A 22,630-nucleotide genomic window follows, 5' to 3' on the forward strand; every position below is an offset into this window, starting at 1 on the left:
TGTGAGGATTTTCCATGAGACTGTATTTTCTGTTGGACAATGTCCAGCAGCTTGTAAATTAAATTGTGGGATGGGAGTGGGGAAACAAGCCCTGCTACCACATTGCTGCTGTCCCAGCTTAACTCAGCCTAGGAACAGGAACCAGTCACTACAAGAATAATAATTCTCAGTTGCTTTGAAAATAACCCAAATTTAGTTCCAAAATTTTACATGTTTCAGTAGATTACATTGGATTTGTAAATGGTACTTTGTTTTTATTTTAAGTACATAAATGTTTGATACAAAGGATTAAAAAATGCTCCACATTCTGCTGTTCCTCTTTCCAGCAGTCATTAGAAGAGTCTTAGCATGCTACTTCCCATCTTTTAGCAACTGATTAACAATTACGTGATTGTAAATAGGTAATTGGTGTATTATCTGGACATACATTGTCACATTAATAATGTAAACCAAAGTAATCCAATAATGGAAACCTTTCTTATGCCATTAGTTCAAATGAGCATTTATGGATTAAATCAGCAAGTCATGCGCTATTGGCAAGTTAAAGCTTGGATGTGAAGTCACTCATGTCTTCTTACAGCACCAGAAGATGCATTTATTCAGGAATTTGCCCAAGTCTCATCAGTGGTCCTGTCTAATTAAAGGAGGAATTGTATTTCACTGGAGCTAGGCCAAATTCTGTTTTCAACTTCACTGGTGAGGAGTGGGTCTGGGAAGCTGGGGGAGGGATCAGGATCTCTCCTGTCATATTCTAGTTGATATTTAACTGATTGCTTTAAAAATGCATTTGTACATTTTAAAATGTAATTTCAGAAAGGTAAAATTCAAAGTTGAAATATTATTTCAAAGCTAAAAAATTTCTGCTTATACAAAAATCAAAGCAAAACATTCTCACTTTACTTTGTTAATACTTGGATTTCAAATATCTTCTCATTAGCTCAATCTGCACTTTCTGGTGGATAAAATTTTATCCCCTTGTATTTCCCTTTCCAATTCATCTGCCTTACCTCTAATTAGGTCTCCCCAACCCTTCCTCTTGTCCACAAGGCTGCTGTAGTAGCTCTGTTTGAAACTTGCATTTGGCTTCCATGTATTGGATTCTAAGTTTTGCAACATGCCCACTTCCTCTATTTGCCAAGCCAGGAAAACAAAATACTGTCTCTGTACACACACACACAGAATTTTTCTCAGGACTGGGCTAGGCTGCAAAATTAGGATCTTGGTTTCAAAGACACTCTGCAGGCAAAGCAAGCTCATTTCAGAGAACTAGTTTCCTCTTCTGAAAAAAAAATAAAAGGGCAGGAACAGATCCCAGCTGGCAAGCTTAGGAACACTTGCAGCAAGGTTTTGTCTCAGTCATCCTCAGTTGCACTGACTAAAAAGAATAAAATCATGGTCTGCTTTTGGTAGGATCAAAGGTATCAAAAATGGTGTAAGTAGATTTTTATTGTCTTCTGTGAGTTTTGATGGTTTTCTCAGTAAGTCTTGATTTCTTGTTGGACAACTTCCAGCAGTAACTGTAGTTTGTATGTAAGATAATCTGAAAGGGTGGAAAAAAAAGGAAGGAAGCTTAGTCCAGAGGAAATCCTGAGACATGGCTGAAAATCAGAGCATCAGCACTGATGGCTGGAGCACTTTGTGTTGGCAGATCATTGTATCTATTTCCTTTCTTGCTATATGTTTTCCTCTACTGAGTGGTTACTGATGCACCTCCATCCAACATCAAATCAAAAGAAAACAAGACTTGGAACAGAAACAACAAATTAAACTCAAACCCAGGCTCTCATTTCTGAAAAAACTCTTGTGCCACCATGCCTACATCCAAAGGAAATCTGTACTACACACTGTCTGGAGTGGAGATGTACTTCATTTCCACGGCTACATTTGTGCCCAAACCATCTTCACTAAGCACACAGACCTCTGGCAGTGCTCTTCTCCTAGCAGCCCTCTCCCCAGCCTTTCAGCAAGCAAGTTTGTGCATGGGGTTACAGCATCTGCCTGTAGTCTCACCATCCTAACTTTTCATCTTTCTGCTCCATGTCAGACAAATTTCACCCAGAGCTGTTGATCCCAAAGACATGATAAAGTTTAGTGGGTACAGGGCTGAGGTGGGAAAGCAACCCTCTCTATTCCCCCTGCTGGTAGACCTCAGCATTGTCTTTGTTAAAACAAATTTGGCTGTGGCGGCTGTGCCTTGGGAAAGACACCAGAGTGGTGCCAGTGGTGATGACTTAGGTTTCATGAGGTCTATTGTTCAAGGAGCAATTTGCATCAGAGGTGAGCCCTGGGAACAAAACAGCACCCTGACCCTTGAGCGTGTTTAGGTCCACAGTACTGAAAGTGAAATGCATACTTACAAAACAGGTTGCGGCAGCGATCTGACATCTGCCTGTGAATGATGAGGTAGTAGACTGGAAACCCACTCAAAACTATGATGCATCCAATGCTGATGTTCACAGGGTCTGAATAGAAAGACATTGCCACTGTGAAGAGGCAGATGATGGTAAAAGAGACAGGAACAAACAGGGGAACCTGAGGAAAAGAGCACAGAAGACTATCAGGAAAAACTGGTGGCTCTAGCTGATCAGACTCTGTATGTGCCAGCACACACTGCATTCATTTCTCCACCTAAAGAAAATCAGAATAATCATATCCTGTCCTGAAGAATGCTTCTGTACAATCAGACTGCAAACAACTGCATCAGCTTCAGAGCCCAGAGTGCCCTGTGAGGTGCATGCCTCCTATATTCATGTGCACCAAAATCTAAACCTAACTTGCAACTGGAAGCCAAGTAGGGGGAGAAGCCACCTACACCCCACAGCTCTGTGAATGTCCTGCACCTGTGCATGCACAGGCACACATACCTACTTGCTAGCTCAGGCAACCGCTGAGGGAAAATCTGAAGCCAAGAAAAAGTGACACTTTGAATCAAACTGTTCCTTGCTTATAAAATTCATTACTCGTGTTGACCTGCCTCCAGTTTGCCTGAGACTTATAGTGACTAAACCAAGACAAACCAGACTCCCTATCCCTATCTCTGTAGTACCTGCACCAAGAATTTCAGTGACACCATGGTGAAAATCAAAGCAGCACTCAGCACTTCAGCCATACCCTATTGGATGAGCCAATTTGTCTGGGTTATTTGGAGAGCAAATAGGAAAACTGCAATAAATAATAAAACTGTGAAACACTCCCTCTGTCTCTGGATCCAAACTCTGCCAAGTAACTTCTTGCCATGGCTGAAGGAATGCTGCTCTCATATAAGGTGACAGTCTTTACCAGTAATAAAGATTGTATTTTGGATACTGAACATGCCAAGTTGGAAGAGATCGGTTACTATAGGTATGGCAGCCCTCCAGCCATCAAACTTAGGTACTCTTGTCTTTCCAGCTGCTTTTCCAGAGCATCCTCTGCCAGCCGCTCCTACATGCACACACTCACGCTGCACATTTTCTTGAGATGTGTGCGAGCGGACTGCTCCCTCCTCTTTCCGGTGTTTTCACACCGTTTTAAACTCAGAATGCTGTAGAGAGAGTAAGTGCCGGCGCTGTCACACGGGTGCCACGCTTTGCTCTCCACCGGGCAGGCGACGGCCCGCGTGCGGCCACTAGAGCGCAGCACGTGCCCGCGCCACCTGCGCGCAGCCCCTGCCTCTTGCACAGAACTGATAAAAACCAGGGAAAAGGCGGGGCAAAACCAACCGAACCGACCAAAAGGCCGGTATTTCCCTCCTTCGTTTAATCAGCATTTAGGAGCCGCTAGAAGTCTGAATCTTTGTCTGTAGAAAACCAGGGCAAAATCTCAGCATCTGAAACCATCAGCAGTGTCACCCACTAATAAATCTCCCCTGAAAAGATTGGTTTGAAAGAAAAAGTAAACTAAACTTATTCAGTTTGGTTCTGGGGGAGTATGCGAGTGCAGCCAACCAACAAACTGGGAAGCCTCAAGGTCTCTGCTAAATGCAAAGACCGAGAAGAAAACTTACCCCAGACTTTGCAGGCGGATGCACCCAGCTCAGAGAGGACCCCTGCGAACTGCAGGAACTGTTTCTGTGCGCCGAGCTCCTCGCTGCCCAGTGCCCACAGCCCCGGAGGTGCTCTCTCTTCACTGCTGCCTGGAGGCACCATGCCGGGGCGACCAGAGCCAGGAGCAAACTGTGCCCGCCTCAAGCACCGCCCCAACCTAATGCCTTCTGCACATTATCCGGCAGTGGGAAAGGTGCCCAAGCACAGGAAAGCTGCTCCAGCATCTCCTGCTGACATAAGGGGGGATCCCAGCACCCAGGAGAGTGAGAAGGGCCACAAGAGGTGCCCACTGCTTTACATGCTGACAATATTTCTATACCAGCAGATGATTCCTCCCAAGTCAGGTTTGCTCCCTAGACCCCTCCACCCATGCTCCTTTTCCCCCAAGCCTGACACCTTCCTGCTTCTCAGCTAGAGCTGAGACTTACCTGCTACTGAAATAACATCCAGGCAAGAGTTCCTTCTTGTAGGCCACAAGAGATGAGCCAGAGAACTTCTCTCTGTACATCTCCCAGTTCCAAGCCTGAAACTTTGTCACTTGTAGCAACCAGTCTTCTAACAGATGCATCTGGTGACCCCATGTAGAACTGGCTTTATAGGATTTATCACATCTGGCTGTTTGGGCACACTAGCCAGTTTCAGGAGCTCCCCACGGACATTATTAAGCATCAGAGACTGAAACCCCTCAGAGCCTAAAGGCAACCATGGCCATGTAATGCTGTAATTATGAGCAAATCAAAGAGAGGGATGCCAGGCCTGCATGTTCCTGGCTGCCAGGTATGTGCTTTGCATTTACCTTGAAGGGGCTGTGCAGCTCCGGGTGACGGTGGCGATGGACGATGAGCCCGAGGGTGGCTAATCCTATGAAGAGCCATCGGGAAAAGCTGAAGAAGTTCAGTAGATGGTAGATGTCTCCGATGCACACCATGGCAGTGACCAAAGGGAACTGAGCGTTTTGAACATGAAATACAGTCATTACAGCCATGGATCACCTCCTCCAACCCCCCTGCAACTACTTCACAGCCCCAGCATTTTGGAGGTCAGAGAGCTTTACAAAACTGTCACAGACTAAAGACCTAAAGGCACTGATCTGTAGTGCTAGAGAAAAGAGTGATCATTTCAAGATCAGAAGCATCTTTGATTATTCATGTCCAAGCCAGGGCAACTAAAACATGCATGATCCTAAAGCCTGCCCTGCTGGTACACAGGCTATCTACAATGACATCTGCTAAGTTTTTAGCAGGTCAGCCAAGCTGCAACGGGCACTGAAGCACAGTTGGGATAGAGCTGGACCATTGCCATAAAAAAAACCCTGAACAAACCAAAACAGGAGACCAGACCATCTCTACAAATGCTCATTCCCTGCATTTCCACCACACCTGGGAATTTTAAATTTCCAGATAGCCAAAGCCTGGCAGAACTATTTTCATAAGGCAATATCAAGCAGCACCTGTGGCAGATGGTAGGGACTGTACTTTAAAAAAAGATGTGTAATGTTATAAGGCAGGGACTTCAAGGTTGTACATTTGGATACCACTGCTGGCTCAAGGGAACTTAATACTTTGCAGCCATTTCCTGTATCCTGCCTTCTCTATTTTTCTGGGAGTAATTTAATGTCCAAACACCCTCTAAAACTCCTCAGTTTATCCAGTCCTTGCAAGAAAGCCAAGACAGCAAAAGAACAGGGTGTGTCGCACACAGCCAGATCTCCTTACCATTAACATGACAGCAGGAAGGGGGGTATGCCTCCGAATGTGGATCATGGAGAAGAGAGGAGGCCACTGCCCTTCTCTGGAAGCCACAAACAGAGTCCTAGGAAAAGACAGGGAGCCCTGTACATTAACATTCTACATCCACATTAGAAATGAGATCGGTCACTGGACTGACCTGAGGTATCAAGGCACCTGCTCCCTTCCTCAGCACAAGCCTGCTGCTATTCAAGGCCACAGTTTTGCCTTTAGCTGGACTTTCATAGAAAGTTTGGGTTGGGTTGGAACCCACTCCCCTGCCATGGGCAGGGACAGGTTCCACTAGACCAAGTTTCTCAGAGCTCCACTTTGGGGGCATTTGGAAGAAAACCAAGGCTGAATTCCCACAGCTCACCCAAGACCAGTTCAGTGCAGTTCAGAGCCCACCATCAGAACCACTGGCAGTGTCTCCTTGGGTGCTTCATCAGCAGAGACCTTTGGGCAAGTCCATAGTGACCATGAATGAACTCAGACTGGAAACAGGAGTAAGAAAGTCTCTTGCCATCAAAAAATGAATTAATCTTTCCAGTGAAAAGGAAGTGGAGGAATCACAAACTTCAATCCTTTATAAGAGAAACTGGTGAGTTTATGAAGGGGGATTGTCAGCTTTGAAGCCTATATTCTTATATGTACATCTATAGAAAAAATAAAGTGCAATCTCCTCAAATGACAGATGATTTCCAATCCTCTGGTCAGCTGTTGGAAAATACAGTTTGTCATACTGCCAAGAGACCAGCTACACACGAGAACAGCTACAAAATGAGAGCAGAGTTCCTTGCTTGCATCCCTCCTTTAACTCGTGAAAGCAATTAGGGAGAAGACAATCACATCCAATTTTAGAAATTTAATATCCTCAAACAAACCATGCCAGAGCATCAGCTGGGCTGAAGCAGGGCCCCAAGCAGCTGGGGCACAAGTGTACAACTTGTTTTATTGCTGTCTCTGTGGTTTTGCAGGGGTGTGGCTGGCAGGCAGCCAGGGAGGCCCCATCAGTGTTTATATGGACTCTCTGCAGTGATTATGTTAATGATGCCAGGAGCAGGGAGAGAAGGTCAGTAGGGGACACTAAGAACCTTTGTGCTGTCCAGAGACTTCTCATCCTCAAAGGAAACCATTATCTGGAGCAGCTAATGGGAAGGATCATCCACACCTGCATTTAATACAGGACTTCAGGGTAGTGGATCAGATAATTCATTTGCTTTCAGGCTATGAGACATTCCTTTCAGATCAACTGATTTTTCTCTTTGCAATCAAAGCTGTGAAGCAAAACCCTCTGCAGAGAGTTTGCTCAGCTCCACAGGATCAGCACAACATAAGTATGCTGTTCATAAGGCCTGCCCTCCTCTCCAATTCAAGGCTCCCATAAGGACATGGAGTGCAGCAGACGGTGAAGCTGGCAAGTTTATTTTTCCATGGGATAAAGTTTTTCTTATTGTTATAGCAAGACTTCTTGAACCTTGACTATTGCTTTAGGAATAGCCCATCCCAATGGCATTTCACTGCTTCAAAGCAAAGTTCTCAAGGGAGAGTTTGCCTAGAGAGCCTCACAACAGAGGGACCCCATGCCCTCCAGCAGCACAGCTGGGTGAACCCAGTGGAAGAAGACTCAGTCTCACTGAGCAGCTGCCAACATCAACAAAGCCTTTAGTTCACCAGAAACATTGACATTTCACTTTAAACTGGGGATTTAAACTGAAGGGTAGGGGAGAAGATAAAAATCTTTGTTTGTGAGCAGTCTTGGATACCAAAGTCTGGACCTGGTCAGAAATAGAAAAAGTAGACTCTTAGCCAAAAGGGACCATCCTGTAGCTGACAACCTGGGAGTCAAAAGCCTTATTTTTCCCACAAGATTGGCTAAAATGCCACTGTGTGGATGGGTAGTTGCACAGGTTGGTGATGCTTCCCTCTGATTCAGTGAGCCAAAAGCATAATAGGCCCTTAGGCATGTGACCTTGAAAACGTGAAGATTCCTCCATTCATAGTTCCAAAGCAGGACAGTGCGACAAGGACAGGGACAACAGAGATCAGGCTTTTGAAGGCTCGCTGCACAAAGCTCTGGAGGAAGAGCAAACATGACTTTATGGAACATGTGGTGATCTCTAGGTGACATCAAGGTGAAAAAAAAGAAAACTTCATTCATTGAAGGAGTAATATAGAAGTCATAAATCTCACCTCTTCTACTGTCATCTGCAGGCTACTTTTCATTATCTTTTAGGCACAACAAGAAGAATTTACTGTTGCCCAGTAATCCAGAGAAATTACAGAGCAATAAAGCATTTTATAGGAAAACCATCTCTGAAAAACTTGCCATGACCACAGCATAAGCTGGCTACACTAACGAGATAACAATAGGAATGACAACTCACCACAGCCACAGCAGGGGAAGCCAGAACATCTTCTGTTCCCAGGACTGTGTAATAGGAGACGTTGGTGAGCATGTATCCCACAATTACTGTGATCACAGACACGATGACAGCCAAGGGGATATTTCTGCAAGGAAGAGGAACACACACACACACACAAAGAACAAGCTGCTATCCCTTGTTATGCACAGTATTACTGCAGATTTTATCTGGCAGTACAGCTGATTGCAGTCAGGTGAACCCACAAATTTATTCTTCCTGTACTGCACTTGGGAAAGCTGCAGGAGCCCCAAGGCTGGTGACCCAGGGCGGCTTCCTCCCAGCCTTACCGTTCAGGTTTGACCAACTCTTCCCGCACAAAGCTGGTCTGAAACCTACACGATGGGAAGAGACAGGGTGAGAGTCTGAGTCATGCTGAGGGCACCTGTCTGCTGCCCGGGAAGTGCTTTCTCATTGCACCTACCAGCCGGAGTATGCGAACATGCCTGCATAGAAAGCCAGGGGGAGCTTATCCAGAACCAGCGACTGTCTGTCAAAAGCATCCTGGAAGTTCTCGGTGTGGCCTGCAGAGAAGATAAACAGTGGACACAGAGTAGGAATACGTGAGAGACAGGCTTCCTTCCCTGGGGATAACATCCCTTGTACCTCTTGCCCTGACCTGGGAAGAGTGTTTGTGATTTCCTTGGAGAAGGGTATTCAAATTAATTTCATTGCTTTAACTTCAGTGTTGTTGCTGATATGTTTACTTTCCTACAGTGACATTAAAAACCAAAAAATTCTATCCCTTGTCCAGCTAGGTTAGGCAATTCAGGAAGGGCAACAACAATAGCTAGTTTTTTCCAACAGATCCTGATGTGGGAACAGGAGATCATGGAGACGAGCCGATCCATGTTGTCCTCTCCTTCCTTTAGGCCCAAAATTAAGTTGCTGGATTGACCCCCTTGTTCGGTCCCCAGCCCCCTCAGCAGCTGGACACACAATCCTCTTTGATGTGGTGCAGCCAGTGAGGCAGCTAACTCAGCTCTCACTGTGCTCTCTCTTGTTCCTGCTGCTGGAGCACTGACCCTAGCCCTGTGCTGGCCAGAGCATGGGAACCAGGCTGGAGGAGGGGATGGGAGCAAGACCTGCCAGTCTGACCCACCACCACCCACCCACAGGAAAGGACATAGAGTGTGAAGCAAATAACATGTTCAAAGTAGCGGTGCCTCAGATATTCACCAACTCCCCTAATTTTCCTTCAAGTTCTCTGCTTGAAATAACAAAACAAAACTTAACCAAAAAAAAAAAATCAAAGTCAGGATTTTCTCTAAATCAAAACAAAAAGATTTAAGGAAGAGAGCAATTCTGAATTGCCTCTCATTCAAACACAGTCAAAAAGAATTGCATTCCCAACATTTTCAAATCCAGGTAACCCAAGGTTTGGTTCCACATCTATGTTCAATTTTCCATAATAAACTCTCTTTAAGAGGTGAGAAGTTTTCCTAGTTGGGTTTTACCAGGCAAGGTGTGACACGGCACGGAGCACATGGAGAAAGTCAGGCCACTTCTATGGAGCTGCTTCTGCAAAAACTTCAGTGACAAGATTTGGGCACATGGGTTTGAAACGCTGGCCCAGCAAGTCTCTAATATAATCCTGAGCCAAAGAGAAGATAATGGCAAAGAAAAGGACAGAAGTGCAATCAAAAAAAAGCAGCACAAGGCAGAGGAATCAGTAAAAATTATTTAAAAGCGTAAAACTGATTTTTAAGCACAAAAAAAAAGAAAAGTCAATTTGAAAATAGGTTTGAAGAAAACTAACCCAAGATATAGGAGTGGGTCTGTTGGGGTACTTTGTTTATGTTCTAAAATGATGGCTGGTAAGTGATGGTGCATGAAAAAGATTTATTGCTTGCAATGCATTAATGAGCAATTTACATTCCCTTGTGAGTCACATTAAATACAACCTGTCATACTGGAGTCTCTTGGTGAATTCTCCCTCCAGATGTCACCTGCACTTATCCTCCCCAACAAAAGGATGGGTGCCAGGGCTCCAGATTGTCATTTGAAGGCATTCCTAACAATAATGGCTCGGGATTCCTAGCTGCAGGGCAGTCCTTTAGTTCAGAAGTGCTGCCAGCCCAAGGGGAGCTTTGCATGTTCAAAGGAGCCAACTCCAGACATCAGAAAGAAACATGAACATGGAGCCCATTGCCTGTGGTGTTTTCTGTGCAGAAGAAGGTAATAGCATGAAGAGAGAGCAGGTTTCATCCCTTGAGTGGGAATGCCTTGGGCTTTTCTATAAACTGAGGCTTGGAATAAAGCCAATACTCTTGTATGGTTCACAGAAGATCCTACTGGTAGGGCTTTTCTCCCCCGCTCTGCATATGGGCATGAAATCCTTTACCAAGTTCATTGTAAATTCACTGAATTACCACCCATCTCAATCTGGAGGTAAAAAACATTAGATCGTGCTACAGAAGGGTTAGAGATGCCATTACCAGGGCTCAGCTGAGGGCTGGTAACTCATTACACAGCTGTGATTGGCACAGGGGATGCTGTCACATATCCTAAATGTCCATAGAATATGTGCTGCTTTGGAAAGATTTGGAGCTACACTGGAAATAGGCAAGTCTGACTCCAAAGAAAGACCATCTGCAGAGAAAGATTACCCTGGGTAGGCTCACACATCCTCTGGCACTAAGACCCACTAAATTTTAGAGAAAGCACCACCAAGCCAGGAGCATCAGCCCAGTGCAATTATGCAGCTTGTGCCACCAACGCCGGTCTCAGCTCCCAGCTAATTCACATCTGGCACATGGACAGAGAAAGCTCCTGCCAGCTGAGTGAGCACCACATTTGTCACTTGGGACTGATAAAAGCCGTGACAGGGGTCACATTGAGCACCCTCCTCAGCCATAGGAGCAGCAACACCTACCTTGGGCCAGCAACATCATCCCTGGCACGATGATGAGTGCAAGAGCCAGGAGCTTGACAACAGAGAGAGCCGTCTGCAGCCGCGCGCTCCAGGTGACACTCCAGGAATTGAGGGTGAGGACCATGTCTGGAGAGGAAACCACACTGCTACAGCTGCAGTCTGGGCTCAACACACACAGGAAAAAATACAGCAGCTCTCCCTGCCCTAGGGATGCTGGGGGAAGGCTGCATCTTTATGCCTTAGAGAGGACTCCTGGGATGAGAGATGTCAGGAAACATTGGTGCAGCATACAGTGTTTAAAGAGGGAGCTGACTTACACTCCTAAAAGGGAGCAGGAACCTGGCTTCTGCTGGGTGATCCACACCTGCCTGGGGGAAAGGTGTGGGACATGTCAGCAGCCCACTTCACAGCATTCCCTGTGCCAATCCACACCAGTCTGGGGCAATCAGGACAGCTTCACAGGCTGGATGCACTAGGAGAAAAGTCCAAAACCTCAAGCCTTACTCCCAGAACTCATGTGGCTTTTGCACAATTACACATGGAGAGTTTCTTCTCCCACACCTGGCAAAATCCCCCTGCCTAGGGCTCCAGTTGGTCAACATTCCACTTCCTAGAGAGTATAGTGACCCAACACCCTCACCTTGAATCAGAACATTTTGGTTAGCTGGGGAGGTAAGACAGGACCTTTATCCCACAGCTGTCCAGGAAATAACACCCCTAAGTGCTCCTAGTCTAGGGCAGAGAGGCCAGGATGGACAATCCCATAAATGTTAGTACTTACAGTAGCCCAGGAGAGACACGAGCTTCACCGCAGGGACAGGTGCAGCACAGGGGGCGAAAAACGGCTCCAGCATGTAGCGTCCAAATGCCAGGGAAACAACAGCACTGTTGGCAGGCCTGGAGTGGGGAGTGTGGGGGGAACAAAGCACAAACTGCTCTGAGGATGGTTGAAAAATGGCATGAGGTAAAACTGTACAAAACTTGGGAAGGGGAGCAAGTTTCCCCACCTGGCTTAATCCTCTCACCCATGCAGATGGTGAATTCCTATCGAGTTTTTCTCATAGGTTTTTCTCAGTAAATGGGTTAAAAACCACTTGCTGCAAAATGATTAATTTCCAACTTGAAAGCAAAAGTCGAGATTAATCGTACTGAGCAATGCAAGTGTAGTTCATATGTTCTGCTTCATCTAAGCTTACATGAAGGTTACAGGTTGTTGAGAGGTGAGGACTTCCTTTTTAGTGTTAAAAAAAGAAGTAGTTCACAATTTTATAAATTATTTAACCCGGGGCTAAGCCAGGAAGTTGTCCCCACTTTCTGAATCTGAAGAAACAAAAAAAGTTTCACACTGGAAACAGAAGATCTGAAATAAATCTGGTATCTATTGTCAGTCTCTGAAATATACCACAGCTCTTGGGGGATACGAACTGCCTGGGGAGAAGAGAGATATTCTTCAAGTACAGAACACATTCAACATTTGTAACTATTTCCACATTGCATCTTCTTACTTTTATCACTGAAAAAGTTTTAAAAATCATTCAACTCTTTCCTTTATAAACTGCCTGGACTGTTATCTGGTGCCATAACTTTTGGTATTTTAAATTATCATTGCATCCAGAAAGAGGCAAGCAAATCAAATCTCTTACCTGATAGCAAAAAACTCTGCCCACAGGAATAAGAAGCTTGGCAGAGGCCCTAGCGTCTCCAAAATGTAGATATAATGTCCTCCAGATTTGGTGATTCTTGTTCCAAGCTCTGCATAACACAAGGCACCTGGAAAAGTTCAGGTAGAAATGTACAAAGTAAATAATCCCAGGGGTTTTTCCTTTTCTGTGTGATTTTTCAGGGATTGAACAAATCCATTTAAAATAAGTAGTGAATGAAACAAAGAAAGAGGTTTAAGAGAACCACTTTTCTCTATTTTTGTGCACTACTGTGGTTTGAAGTAAATTTTGAAGTAATTGGCTTACCTGACAGGTGGAAAGAAATTCTCTGTTTCGTGGTTAATGTTACAACATTTCCATGAAAGCTCTGAAGAAGGGTGTGTGATAGAAATGCTGCACAGAGCTACAAGAGGTTTTCTTTGAAAGATACCCTGGCTTCTTGCTTCTCCTCACTGTTAGAGTGATGAAATGGTGCCTACCAAGCAACTACAGCAGCTCAGCCACAAGCCATAGCTGAAATGGTCATTTCAATTTTTGATCCCAGGCCACATTCTTGTGTCCTTATCTTGCATCTTCACATAAATCCCTTCCCTCCTTTGAATCCAGTGGTGACATGGCCATGCCTCCAAGTCCCATGGCAATCATGCCATATTCAGGTCATGCAGGATGATGACAACCTCAATGTTTCCTGCCTCCCTGTTGGAAAATTTGTGCAGAACTCCTGTTCAAAGCATCAAATATAGGCAGACAGCTCATCTCGTTTATTCCAGTGGGTCCCTTTAAATGCTTCAAGCATGCATATAAGTATGTTGCTGAACTCATGGAATGGGACCTGTATATATACCCCACTTGAAAGAAAAATCAGCACAAAGAAAGCAAGCCTTTTAAATAGACTGCAGAAAAGTGTCAGAGAAATGATCAGGGGAGGGCATCAAGCTGATAAAAAAGAAGAACAAACAGACAAATCCAGCTACAAAATGCAATCACTTGGTAAAGAGGTTCCCGAGGCCTTTCCAGGAGAGCGTATCAAAGGATGCTGTAGAGGGAAAAACCTTTACAAGTGCAGAGCTTGGCTATGTGATTACACATACATTATCATTTACTGCTCTGCTTGGTTAAAAGAAAGACCATGCCCACATTATACTGCCAGCTTTTCTTTAAGCAGAAGTGTATAGTTCACCAAACAACCACAAAGAAGTTGCAATGTGAAATATTGGTACACGTATGCTAAGAGCAAGAACAACTTGTTGCCCTATTAACAATCGAATGTCTCAATTTCTAAACTTGCATATACATATACATATACTTACATATACAGAGTGTCAAAGTGTTCTGCTGATTTTTTTTTCCACATGGTATATGTCTCCTTTCTTGTTTTGGGTTTTTTTTTTTGGTTGTTTGTTTGTTTTTAGTTTTTTTTTTTTCTCGGGGGTTTTTGGGGTTTTTTTTTTTTTTTTTTTTTTTTGTTTTTTTTTTTGGTTTTTTTTTTTTTTTTTGGTGGTTTTTTTTTTTTTAGTTAGTTAAAACAGAAGAAGAATGTTAAAGTCACCCACTATAATAAGCATCAGATTTCTCTCCTGTGCTGAGAGAAGTTGTTCTAATAGCACCTTTAGAGAGTTTCTGAGATGGTGATTTTTTTTACAGTTAATGAAAGAAACTAAAAGCCATGTGTTTTATCCAGTGTAACTTAGAAGAGCTATGTTATTTCAAAAGAACTAGAATGAAACTGACATCAAAAAGACAACCTTTGTGAGAAAAGACTAGTACTAAATGACAGAAATCAAGCCAATATCAACACACAGAAAGCGGGGCAGCATCAGACATCCCCACACCATTTCTTACAGACACTCAACACCCACTCTGGGCTGGTGCATCCCCTGCAGCTCCCCAGGCATTCTGCTCCAGCCAATCTCTCTAACAGAAAGGGGGTCCCATGGGGCATATTGGGACTCACCCTTTCTACTCTCTTCACAGTGGCTGTGAAAAGAACAGCACAGTCCTCAGATTCTCTTTTAGGTGCCTACATCTCCTTTCAACCTTACAGAAGGAGTCCCCCATTCTCTCCCAGCTTTCCTGGCAGAGACCATGCTGTCTCTCTTTGCAGTCACTGTCACTCCCCTGCCCTGGACTTGTACATCAATTGATATTACAGACCATAAGTGCTGGAAGTTTGTCCGTTACCCCAGGGAAATAATTTGAACTAAAAACTCCTAGTGACCATCCCCTGACTCCTTAAACCTTTGTTGCAGCAGGAACTAAAAATTTTGGGTTTATTCATCTCCCAGCTTTCTAAACATAAAAATGTGCAGGTTCCCCTCACTTCCCAGGTGCTTAAGCAAGGACTGCCAAAGCTCAGCACTCACCAAACATGGAGAGAAGCCCACAGGAAAACCAGACGACCAGGGAGAATCCCACACTGCCAGAGTTTTTCAGTACTCCTTTGGGGGAAATAAAGATGCCACTGCCAACCATGCTGCCAATGAGTAGCGAGAAAGCCCGCAGCAAAGTTATCTTTTTCCTCAGGAAGATGGCCTCTTCTTTCTTGTCTTTCCCCATGGCTTTCTTCTAATCACAGGGGAAGGTCACACATTCAGGAGCTACAGTGTCCCAAGTGTCCTCAAGGTTCACCTGTAAGACAAGGAGTTAGGGATTCAAGGATCTTCTTTGCAGGACAAAATTTTTTTTCAGTAACTGGACAAGAGCTGTTGAATCTGTTCTTCTCTGCTGCAGGAAGTACCAGCTAAACCACAGGTGCATAGAACAACCTAGGTATCATCTCTGTCATCAGTACAGCTCCCAAGAGACACTTCAAGTGTTTTCTGCTTCTTCTTCCAGGCAGCACAGAGTGTTACATGTTGCATGCCAGCCACACCTCAGGATGATTCCCAGATTTGACTTTGAGTAATGTCAGATGGCTCAGAACTGGCCAGCTTGGGGTTAATTTAATGGGATCTAGTAGGGGGATACATTGATTTCAGCTCACTGGCAGAGAAGAGATTTAAAGTTGCAAACCTGAAAATCAGTACCTTGAGAATCTCTGAGATGAGAAAAATGTTAATCTGCATTAATTGGTGCACAGAGAGGTTTTAAGCTTTTTTAACTTCCTACCCACCCTTGCTGAATAAATTAGCCCTGATTTTCTCACTAGTGCTCCATTTAATCAGTGTTTCTTAATATAGTGTCAAGCTTGTTTGCTTTCAAAGTACTGAAGAGTCAGGAATAAGTACTGTTTACAGTTGTAAGACAGAGCTTAGTCATTACTAACAGACGTGCCATTTCTTCTATTAATATAAAAAATTCCTTAGTAATAACAGCAGCAGTGAAGTTTCTCCTAGAAAAGAAGGAACTTCAGATACTTCAGGGATCACAAGTTGATCCAGATTTAGTTCTCACAAACTGCAGCAACCTCCCACTTCCACTCCTTGTCTCTCCTGTCTCTCTTTATCACCCCAAAACTGGCAACTTCACCAAGAAACTCACCTTCTGCTTAGGTAGGTAAGATGAATACAGGTCAGTTACTACAGCCTAATTTGCTGTAGCAAACCTATTTGTAGTTTTCCTAATAGCAAGGTAGATGTTTTACACTAGCAATTATCCCTGGTAGAGCAGGCAAGACAAGACTGGAGTAGATTATTTGGCTCTTGTCCAGCCTCCTGCCACACATCCGCAACAATGCTCACGCACTCAGCCTCAGTACTTTTCTTTTCATTATTCTAACACAGTAAATTACATTATGGTGAATATCTGCCCCAGCCCCATGACTGTATATTATTGCAAACTTACACTTTACATGAGACCCTATTTTATGGGTTTCTTGAATAATTTAGTAGTTGCAGTGGGGTGGCCACAAGAAGACAGTGGTCACCTCTAGAAGCAGATCTAAGCAGCCAGAAATTGCTTTCTTGGTAGACAGATAAAAATGTTCACCTAACTTTGAGGGGACAATTCTTGTTACCACTCACCCACGATACTTCTTTGCACACCCTGGGTAAACTCAGTGTAACCAAGGTCTTTTCTCCCCCATCCCCAGTTATTTTCCCACCTGGAAGCTGGTGGGAGGAAGCAGGGTTATCACTTTCTCTGCACACATATGACAAGCACATGCAGAAAGCCCTTTCTCCTGCCACAGCATGAGCTGGTTTCTCTGAGATTGTGCCAAGCCTGCACAAGCATCTTCTCAATCAGACCAGCCAAATTTAGTTATTAAACCTCTAATGAGTCCCATAGGACTCTTTAAGGCTCAGGTGGGTCACAACAGCCTTGTCTGGTCCCACAGAGCTGCTCCTCAGAGTCCCAAAACCTCACAGGGCTGCTGGAGACAGTGGCTCTGGAAGAGCAGCAAGCCCTGGGAGCCTCCCAGCCCTTCAGCTGCAGTTCCCTCAGACACCAATTAATTACCTTAGCATGAAATACCAATATTGTCTGGTATTTCTCAGCTGAAGTGAGACCCACACAGCATTCATTTGCAGGGGTGAAACACAGAGCCTCACCGAACTGAAACCAAACTGAAGAGAGATGCTGTGCAGAGCTATGTCTAAAGCACCAGTTGGAGAGAATTAAAAGTGCACTTATCTGCTTGGCTGGGTTTTAAACAAAGCAGGTGCATTTACAATCCATCAGACTCCCATTTCTTGCTGGGATCCTGAAGCCACAGAAGACAACGTCTCTTTGCAGGCTCTGAAATTACACAGAGAGAACAGTGGAGGAACAGGAAAAAAAAAAAAAAAAAAAAAAAAAGATCAGATCAAATTTACAGACCAGGTTAATGATCCAAAGTAAACACCAAACTCCGTACTTCTGTCCCCATGCTTTTTTTTTCTTTATTATATTTTTATTTTAATACTACTGCCATGCAAAAGTATGTGGAGATAAAACAATCCAGTCCAGTAAATTTGAGAAGCATGAAATGTATCAGTACTTGTTCCAGAAGTGGTTGAAGGAGGAGGAAAAAAAGCAGAAAAGGGGAAAAAAAATGTAAAGAGTAACAGCAAGCTATTGAATAGAACTTCAAAGAGTCACCTAGCAGAGCCCACAGCCCAGAGAGACCATTCCTGCCTGCTCTGCTTTCCAGCTACATTCCAGCACCAGGCACATTAAAATTCAGGGATGTTAATCCTTGTGGCAATGCTTAAGAATATTCACAATGTGCTTAGTGCAAAGGAAAGAGGCAAAGCTGCTTTTTGTTCACCCCTCTGACTAAATGACAGGCTCAGATCCTTCTTGTCCCAAAATGCAGTACCTTTACATGAGAGAGACCATCAGTCAGCAGGGCTGGAGAAAAACACTACTCAAACCTATTTCACAACTTATCACATATACTGGATCTTTCCTTCTTCGTTCTTCATTTACACTGATTTTATTGTTGGTTTGAGGTTTTTTTAGCTGTTAATCTTACCTCACAAGCACTGGAGCGTGGACAGAGAAGGTGGAGACAAGCATAGAGAGAATCATGTCTGTTACTCTTAGTGGTGTCTAGAAGCCCCAGCCAAGAGCAGGACCCACTGTGCTCAGCACAGAGGCAGAGTGGATATTACTCTGATGAAAAGCTAGTGAGATAAACAAGCAAGCTTGAAAAGGAGAGGAGGGAGACAGCATCATTCTCAGCTGGGAGCCGAGACCTAGAACAACGAGTGACCTTTCTCTTCCTATCATGCAGGGAGCGGGTGGCATCCCGGGGAAAACAGACTATGTCTCCAGAGTCCCAGTTCAATGACCTATGCCCTAAAAAGCACCCCAGCTACTAGGGAATCTTCCTAAATATTTACAGCTGTATTTTCTTTGTGTCCTCAATCAATATCATATAGCCAAGAACAGGTTAACCCCTTCCTTTTTGTACTGCAAAAGATGCAGGTGTCAAACTATTCCTTGCAGTCTCACTATTTTTCTTTTTTGGTGCCAAAAATGTCACTCCAAATCAATGTCTACCACAAGGCACAGAATCTAACTAAATAAAATCAGCAGTGAATGGGAGCTTTTTTATTCATACATGAAAGTAACATAAATAAGCTTTAATGAGGCTGGTGGTGGTCTGTTCTGGGAACTCAATCAGAAAATCTATTTAGGAGACCTGAGAGATGTTTGTTTATAGACCAAAATGAACACAAGAAGCAGGCTGAAAGGCCAAAACATGCAGCTCAACTTCTTTTTAGCATTCTACATCTGGTTTGCCACCCTGGATAAGAAACCAAAAGGGACAGTAGTTAAATCAGTCTCAGGCTTGCAGCCCCAGATGTAGTAATAAATCCATGCAACTGCTTTAGGTGTAAATGTAAAACTAATTTCCGTTGGCTTCTCTTTCTACAGAGTTTCACAAATATCATCTTGTGAACTGTCTATCAAGACTACGATTTTGTAACATTTCTGTCTAAATGAAAAATTTTTTTGCCTTGACAGCAAAATCGCTTTTGACTCAGGTCACATAATTTCTATCATCTCATTTAGGCATTTCCAGTTGTCCTTCCAACAGAGGTGATTTTTCTGGAAAACAGGCTGACGGTATGGTGAGTCTGGACCGCTTGATATGAGGATGACCTTTTAATTGAGAACTTAAAAGTGTTGAATTCACACTTTGGCTAAAAATTGGACTAAACCAAGACCAAGGTTTTCAAGCAGCTAAATTCCTGTTGGCTTGAGAGTTCCTTGCTACCAGGATTTATATTCTACACCAAGTTTAAAATTCTTCATTATGACCAGTCTGCCAAAGCAGACAAATGGAGATGTTTTATAACTGTAGTGCTGATTGATTTCCAGGATGCACAGATCATACAACGTCATCTCATTTTTCTAGGCATCCATAACTCTCCATTCGGCTGCCACAAGGAACTTGCACTTCTGTGTATCCAGAAATTATTTCCCATGAATGTTGTTGTGCAGGAACATTGGCCCTTTTATGAATATTTCTTCTTCACATTTTGCCAGTGACACGCAAAACACAAATCTGGAGAGATGCACACCTGATTAAAAAAGACTCCAGTCTTCTTCCACAGCACCAGCTATTAAAAACTGTCAGGAAAGTGCACCAGCATCCCTGTAAGATGAACTAACATGATTCCTCTTTCTTACAGGAGTAGAGAATACTCAAGATACATCAGATCCAAAGGAGCAACAACACCCAGAGCACCAGGCAATGGAGCACATGAATCCTAGGAAAACAAAGAAACAAAACACTTAACAAGAGACTGTCTCACATAGTTGTGTTTCCTGAGGCAAACATCTTGGCTCTACATTATCTCTAGTGGGGCACAGAACAGGGAAGTGTCCTCAGAGCTTTGTTCTTTTGTGGACAGTCCTCCAAGTAGTAAGCTGTTTTCACTCTCCAGATCAGACCTCCTCCCTGGAACAAGACAATTTGTCCTATTCAAAACTGTTTTCTTAGCTGCGTAAGACAGAACACAAACAAAAATAAATCTAAATGTTTCTAGCAGAAGACACCCAATGGAGAAGTCTAATGTTGTAGCAAAGTACGGTCAAACTTTCCCCAAATGAGAATTTTTCTCATGCACTTCAAATTAAAAAAAAAAAAAATCCATAGAGAGAAACATCCCTCCTCATTCCAATGGTTTGTGGCAGTGCATCAGTGCTGAGGTCTGGGGAGTTGTCTGTCTTGGATCTGAGGCTGGGCAGTGCCAATGCTCAACAGCTCTTGCTTCTGCAGGGGAAATTCCTCCATGAACCAGGTCTCTGTTTTACCTCAGGCCTTGGCTGAGGGCTATAAAGGACACTGCTTCCTAGCCACTGCTTGGTGACTTAGAAAAAAACAAGTTTGAGAGACTCAGGCTACTTCATGGGAGCTGTTACTCATCCCTGTGGCTGTTGTTCTGCAGGGCTGCTATGGTGGGTTCTTCATCAAGGCCAGTATTCCCATGAGCACTGGGCCAATGGCACCATCATCCAGAACCAGGCGGTGCTTTGGAGCTGCAGACTAATTCCTAAACCTCTCCATAAATATTCTGCAAGAACAGGACACATTTCCTGAATGGGGGAAAATGCCAAAATGGCCATGCTCATCAGCAGCTTTCCTCAGAAAGAGGTAATTTCTCACTAATACCAGCTATCTTATCCTGCTACAGAGACAGGTCTCTCCCGGTGAAACTCCTGCTGGAGTCAGAAGAAACCCTCTGCTGCTTTTGCTGTTGTCAGATGGTGGGCCCCATCGATAGGGGTTCCTGATCTAGCCTGCTTTAACCATCTGCAATGGGATCCTTTGAGAGCTGGCTGAAAATTCCTCTTTCCATATTGCTTCATATATTACATTAGTTTCCCCCTCAATCTCACTGCAGTGCTGATGATTTATCACCTCAGGCTTCCAGTTCCCCTCAAACTCAACCTCAGCACCTGGGTTTGCTCCTTCTCTTCCCACCTTCAAGGAATTCAAAGTAAAATTTAAACATTAAAAAACAACAACCCTTTACACCTGCATTAGTCACTCACTCTGGTTGCTACGCATGGTCTAATCCACTGTTAAACTTCAGTGTTTTATGCTAAATCACCCACTCTGGCACCTGACTCACACACAGCCCAACCTCTGCCTTGAACATACCTCAGGGTGGGGGGAGTCTCTCTCCTTTTGGCCTTTCTGCTCAGCTGTTACTCATTTAATGAAATATAAGCCAAATATACAATTATGCTGGAAGGAACATGTTTCCTTGTTAGACCTTTTTGGCTCTTATCCAGCAATTTGCAGGCAATGGGGATTTATATTTTACTATACAAAATTTCAGATTAATTCCTTACCATTTTCCAGGCCTCTGATGGAAGAAAGGGGAACAAGAAGGGTTTTCTTTGACCCCTACCTCACCCCCCATGACACAGCACAGGAACACACGTCCTGGTCTGCCCTGGGTAACAGGGAGCAGTGACTTGTAAAGACAGCATGTGTCTTTTTATATAATATGGCACTGAATAATCTCAGGCAGTGCAGCCCCTGACAGCTCCCCAGAGCCAGAGGGTTGGCACCAGAAACTAATCAAATACCTAACTCATATTTTTTTCAGGTAACATACAGCCCACCCCCCATTTTCACTTGTATTTAGTGAGACTCGGATTCTAGGAACAAGCATGTCAACAAAAACAGATCAACATGCTCACTGGGCAGGTTAAGTCAACACAAGGGCATGTTTATTCAATTTTAATGTAAGTACAGTCATGGAAGTATTTGCTGGGAAGGATCTCTGGGTGCCTCTGGCCCTGTCTCCCATAAGAAGCAGGATTGTTGCCAACACTAGCTCAGATCATCCCTTGCTTTGTCTAGCCAAGTCTTAAACCCCCTCCAGAGTCCCTGACCTCTCTTGGTAACCTGTTCCAGTGCTGCACCATTATCCTGTGGAGCTTCTCCCAAAGGCCACGCAGAATATCCCAACCACTGCTTGTGGCTGTTACCCACAGCCATGTCATCTGTCCCTCCAGAGGCCTCCAGGAGTTCATCTCACAGACCAGCTCACAGATGCCTTTGGCGATGGTCCTTGCCACCCCTCCCTCTCCAGCAGCCAGGGCTCCACCAGCCCCCAGAGATTCACTTCTCCTTGGGTTTCCCTGAAGTCTGTGGACTCAACAGTGCTGCAAGTTGTGATTGCTTAAGTACAGAGAGCTACAGGAAATGAAAAGCACCAATTTGGGATGTTCCGCCCCAATCTGGAGGCTCCAGCATGTCTCTGATGTCACCTGAGCCCCACAGTGAAATGACCTCTGGCCTTGGAAACTCTATTTTTGGTGCACTTTTTTCTCCCTCCCTCTCCTTTTTCCATTCTGGACTTTGAACTCCCTATGATCTTGTCCGCATGATTGCATCATTCCTGCCAGGTAAGGTCAGCATGAATAGAAGGAAGTACAAACAGCATTCACACAGCACACCAGCAGCTGGGAGAGCCTGCAGCCAGCAGAGGTTATGGACCCAGTCAGGTCTAATAAAGACCTGCATCAG

The 22,630-nt window shown here is 44.2% G+C and overlaps 1 protein-coding gene across 1 annotated transcript; it reads right to left on the reverse strand.

Moving 5' to 3' along the window:
• Nucleotides 1-264: 264 nt before the first annotated feature.
• Nucleotides 265-15,267, reverse strand: LOC121364320 (cystine/glutamate transporter-like). Its single transcript, XM_041487500.1, has 12 exons — nt 15,075-15,267; nt 12,694-12,820; nt 11,832-11,947; nt 11,051-11,176; nt 8,600-8,699; nt 8,466-8,510; nt 8,140-8,263; nt 7,725-7,828; nt 5,741-5,837; nt 4,822-4,971; nt 2,358-2,532; nt 265-1,540 (listed from the first exon to the last, which is right to left on the reverse strand). The coding sequence occupies exons 1-12, from the start codon at nt 15,265-15,267 to the stop codon at nt 1,476-1,478; spliced, it is 1,422 nt and encodes a 473-aa protein (XP_041343434.1). The 3' UTR covers nt 265-1,475.
• Between the last annotated feature and the right edge of the window lie 7,363 nt (nt 15,268-22,630).

This window comes from Pyrgilauda ruficollis, unplaced genomic scaffold (genome assembly GCF_017590135.1).
Source record: "Pyrgilauda ruficollis isolate IOZ18807 unplaced genomic scaffold, ASM1759013v1 scaffold80, whole genome shotgun sequence".
Taxonomy (NCBI): domain Eukaryota; kingdom Metazoa; phylum Chordata; class Aves; order Passeriformes; family Passeridae; genus Pyrgilauda; species Pyrgilauda ruficollis.

Coding starts and splice junctions, on each gene's coding strand:
- LOC121364320 (XM_041487500.1), bottom strand. CDS start 15,267: ATGGGGAAAGACAAGAAAGAAGAGGCCATCTTCCTGAGGAAAAAGATA. Junction 11,948..12,693: donor GCAGAGTTTTTTGCTATCAG/GTAAGAGATTTG, acceptor TCCCCACTCCAG/GCCTGCCAACAGTGCTGTTG. Junction 8,511..8,599: donor ATGTTCGCATACTCCGGCTG/GTAGGTGCAATG, acceptor CCCATCGTGTAG/GTTTCAGACCAGCTTTGTGC.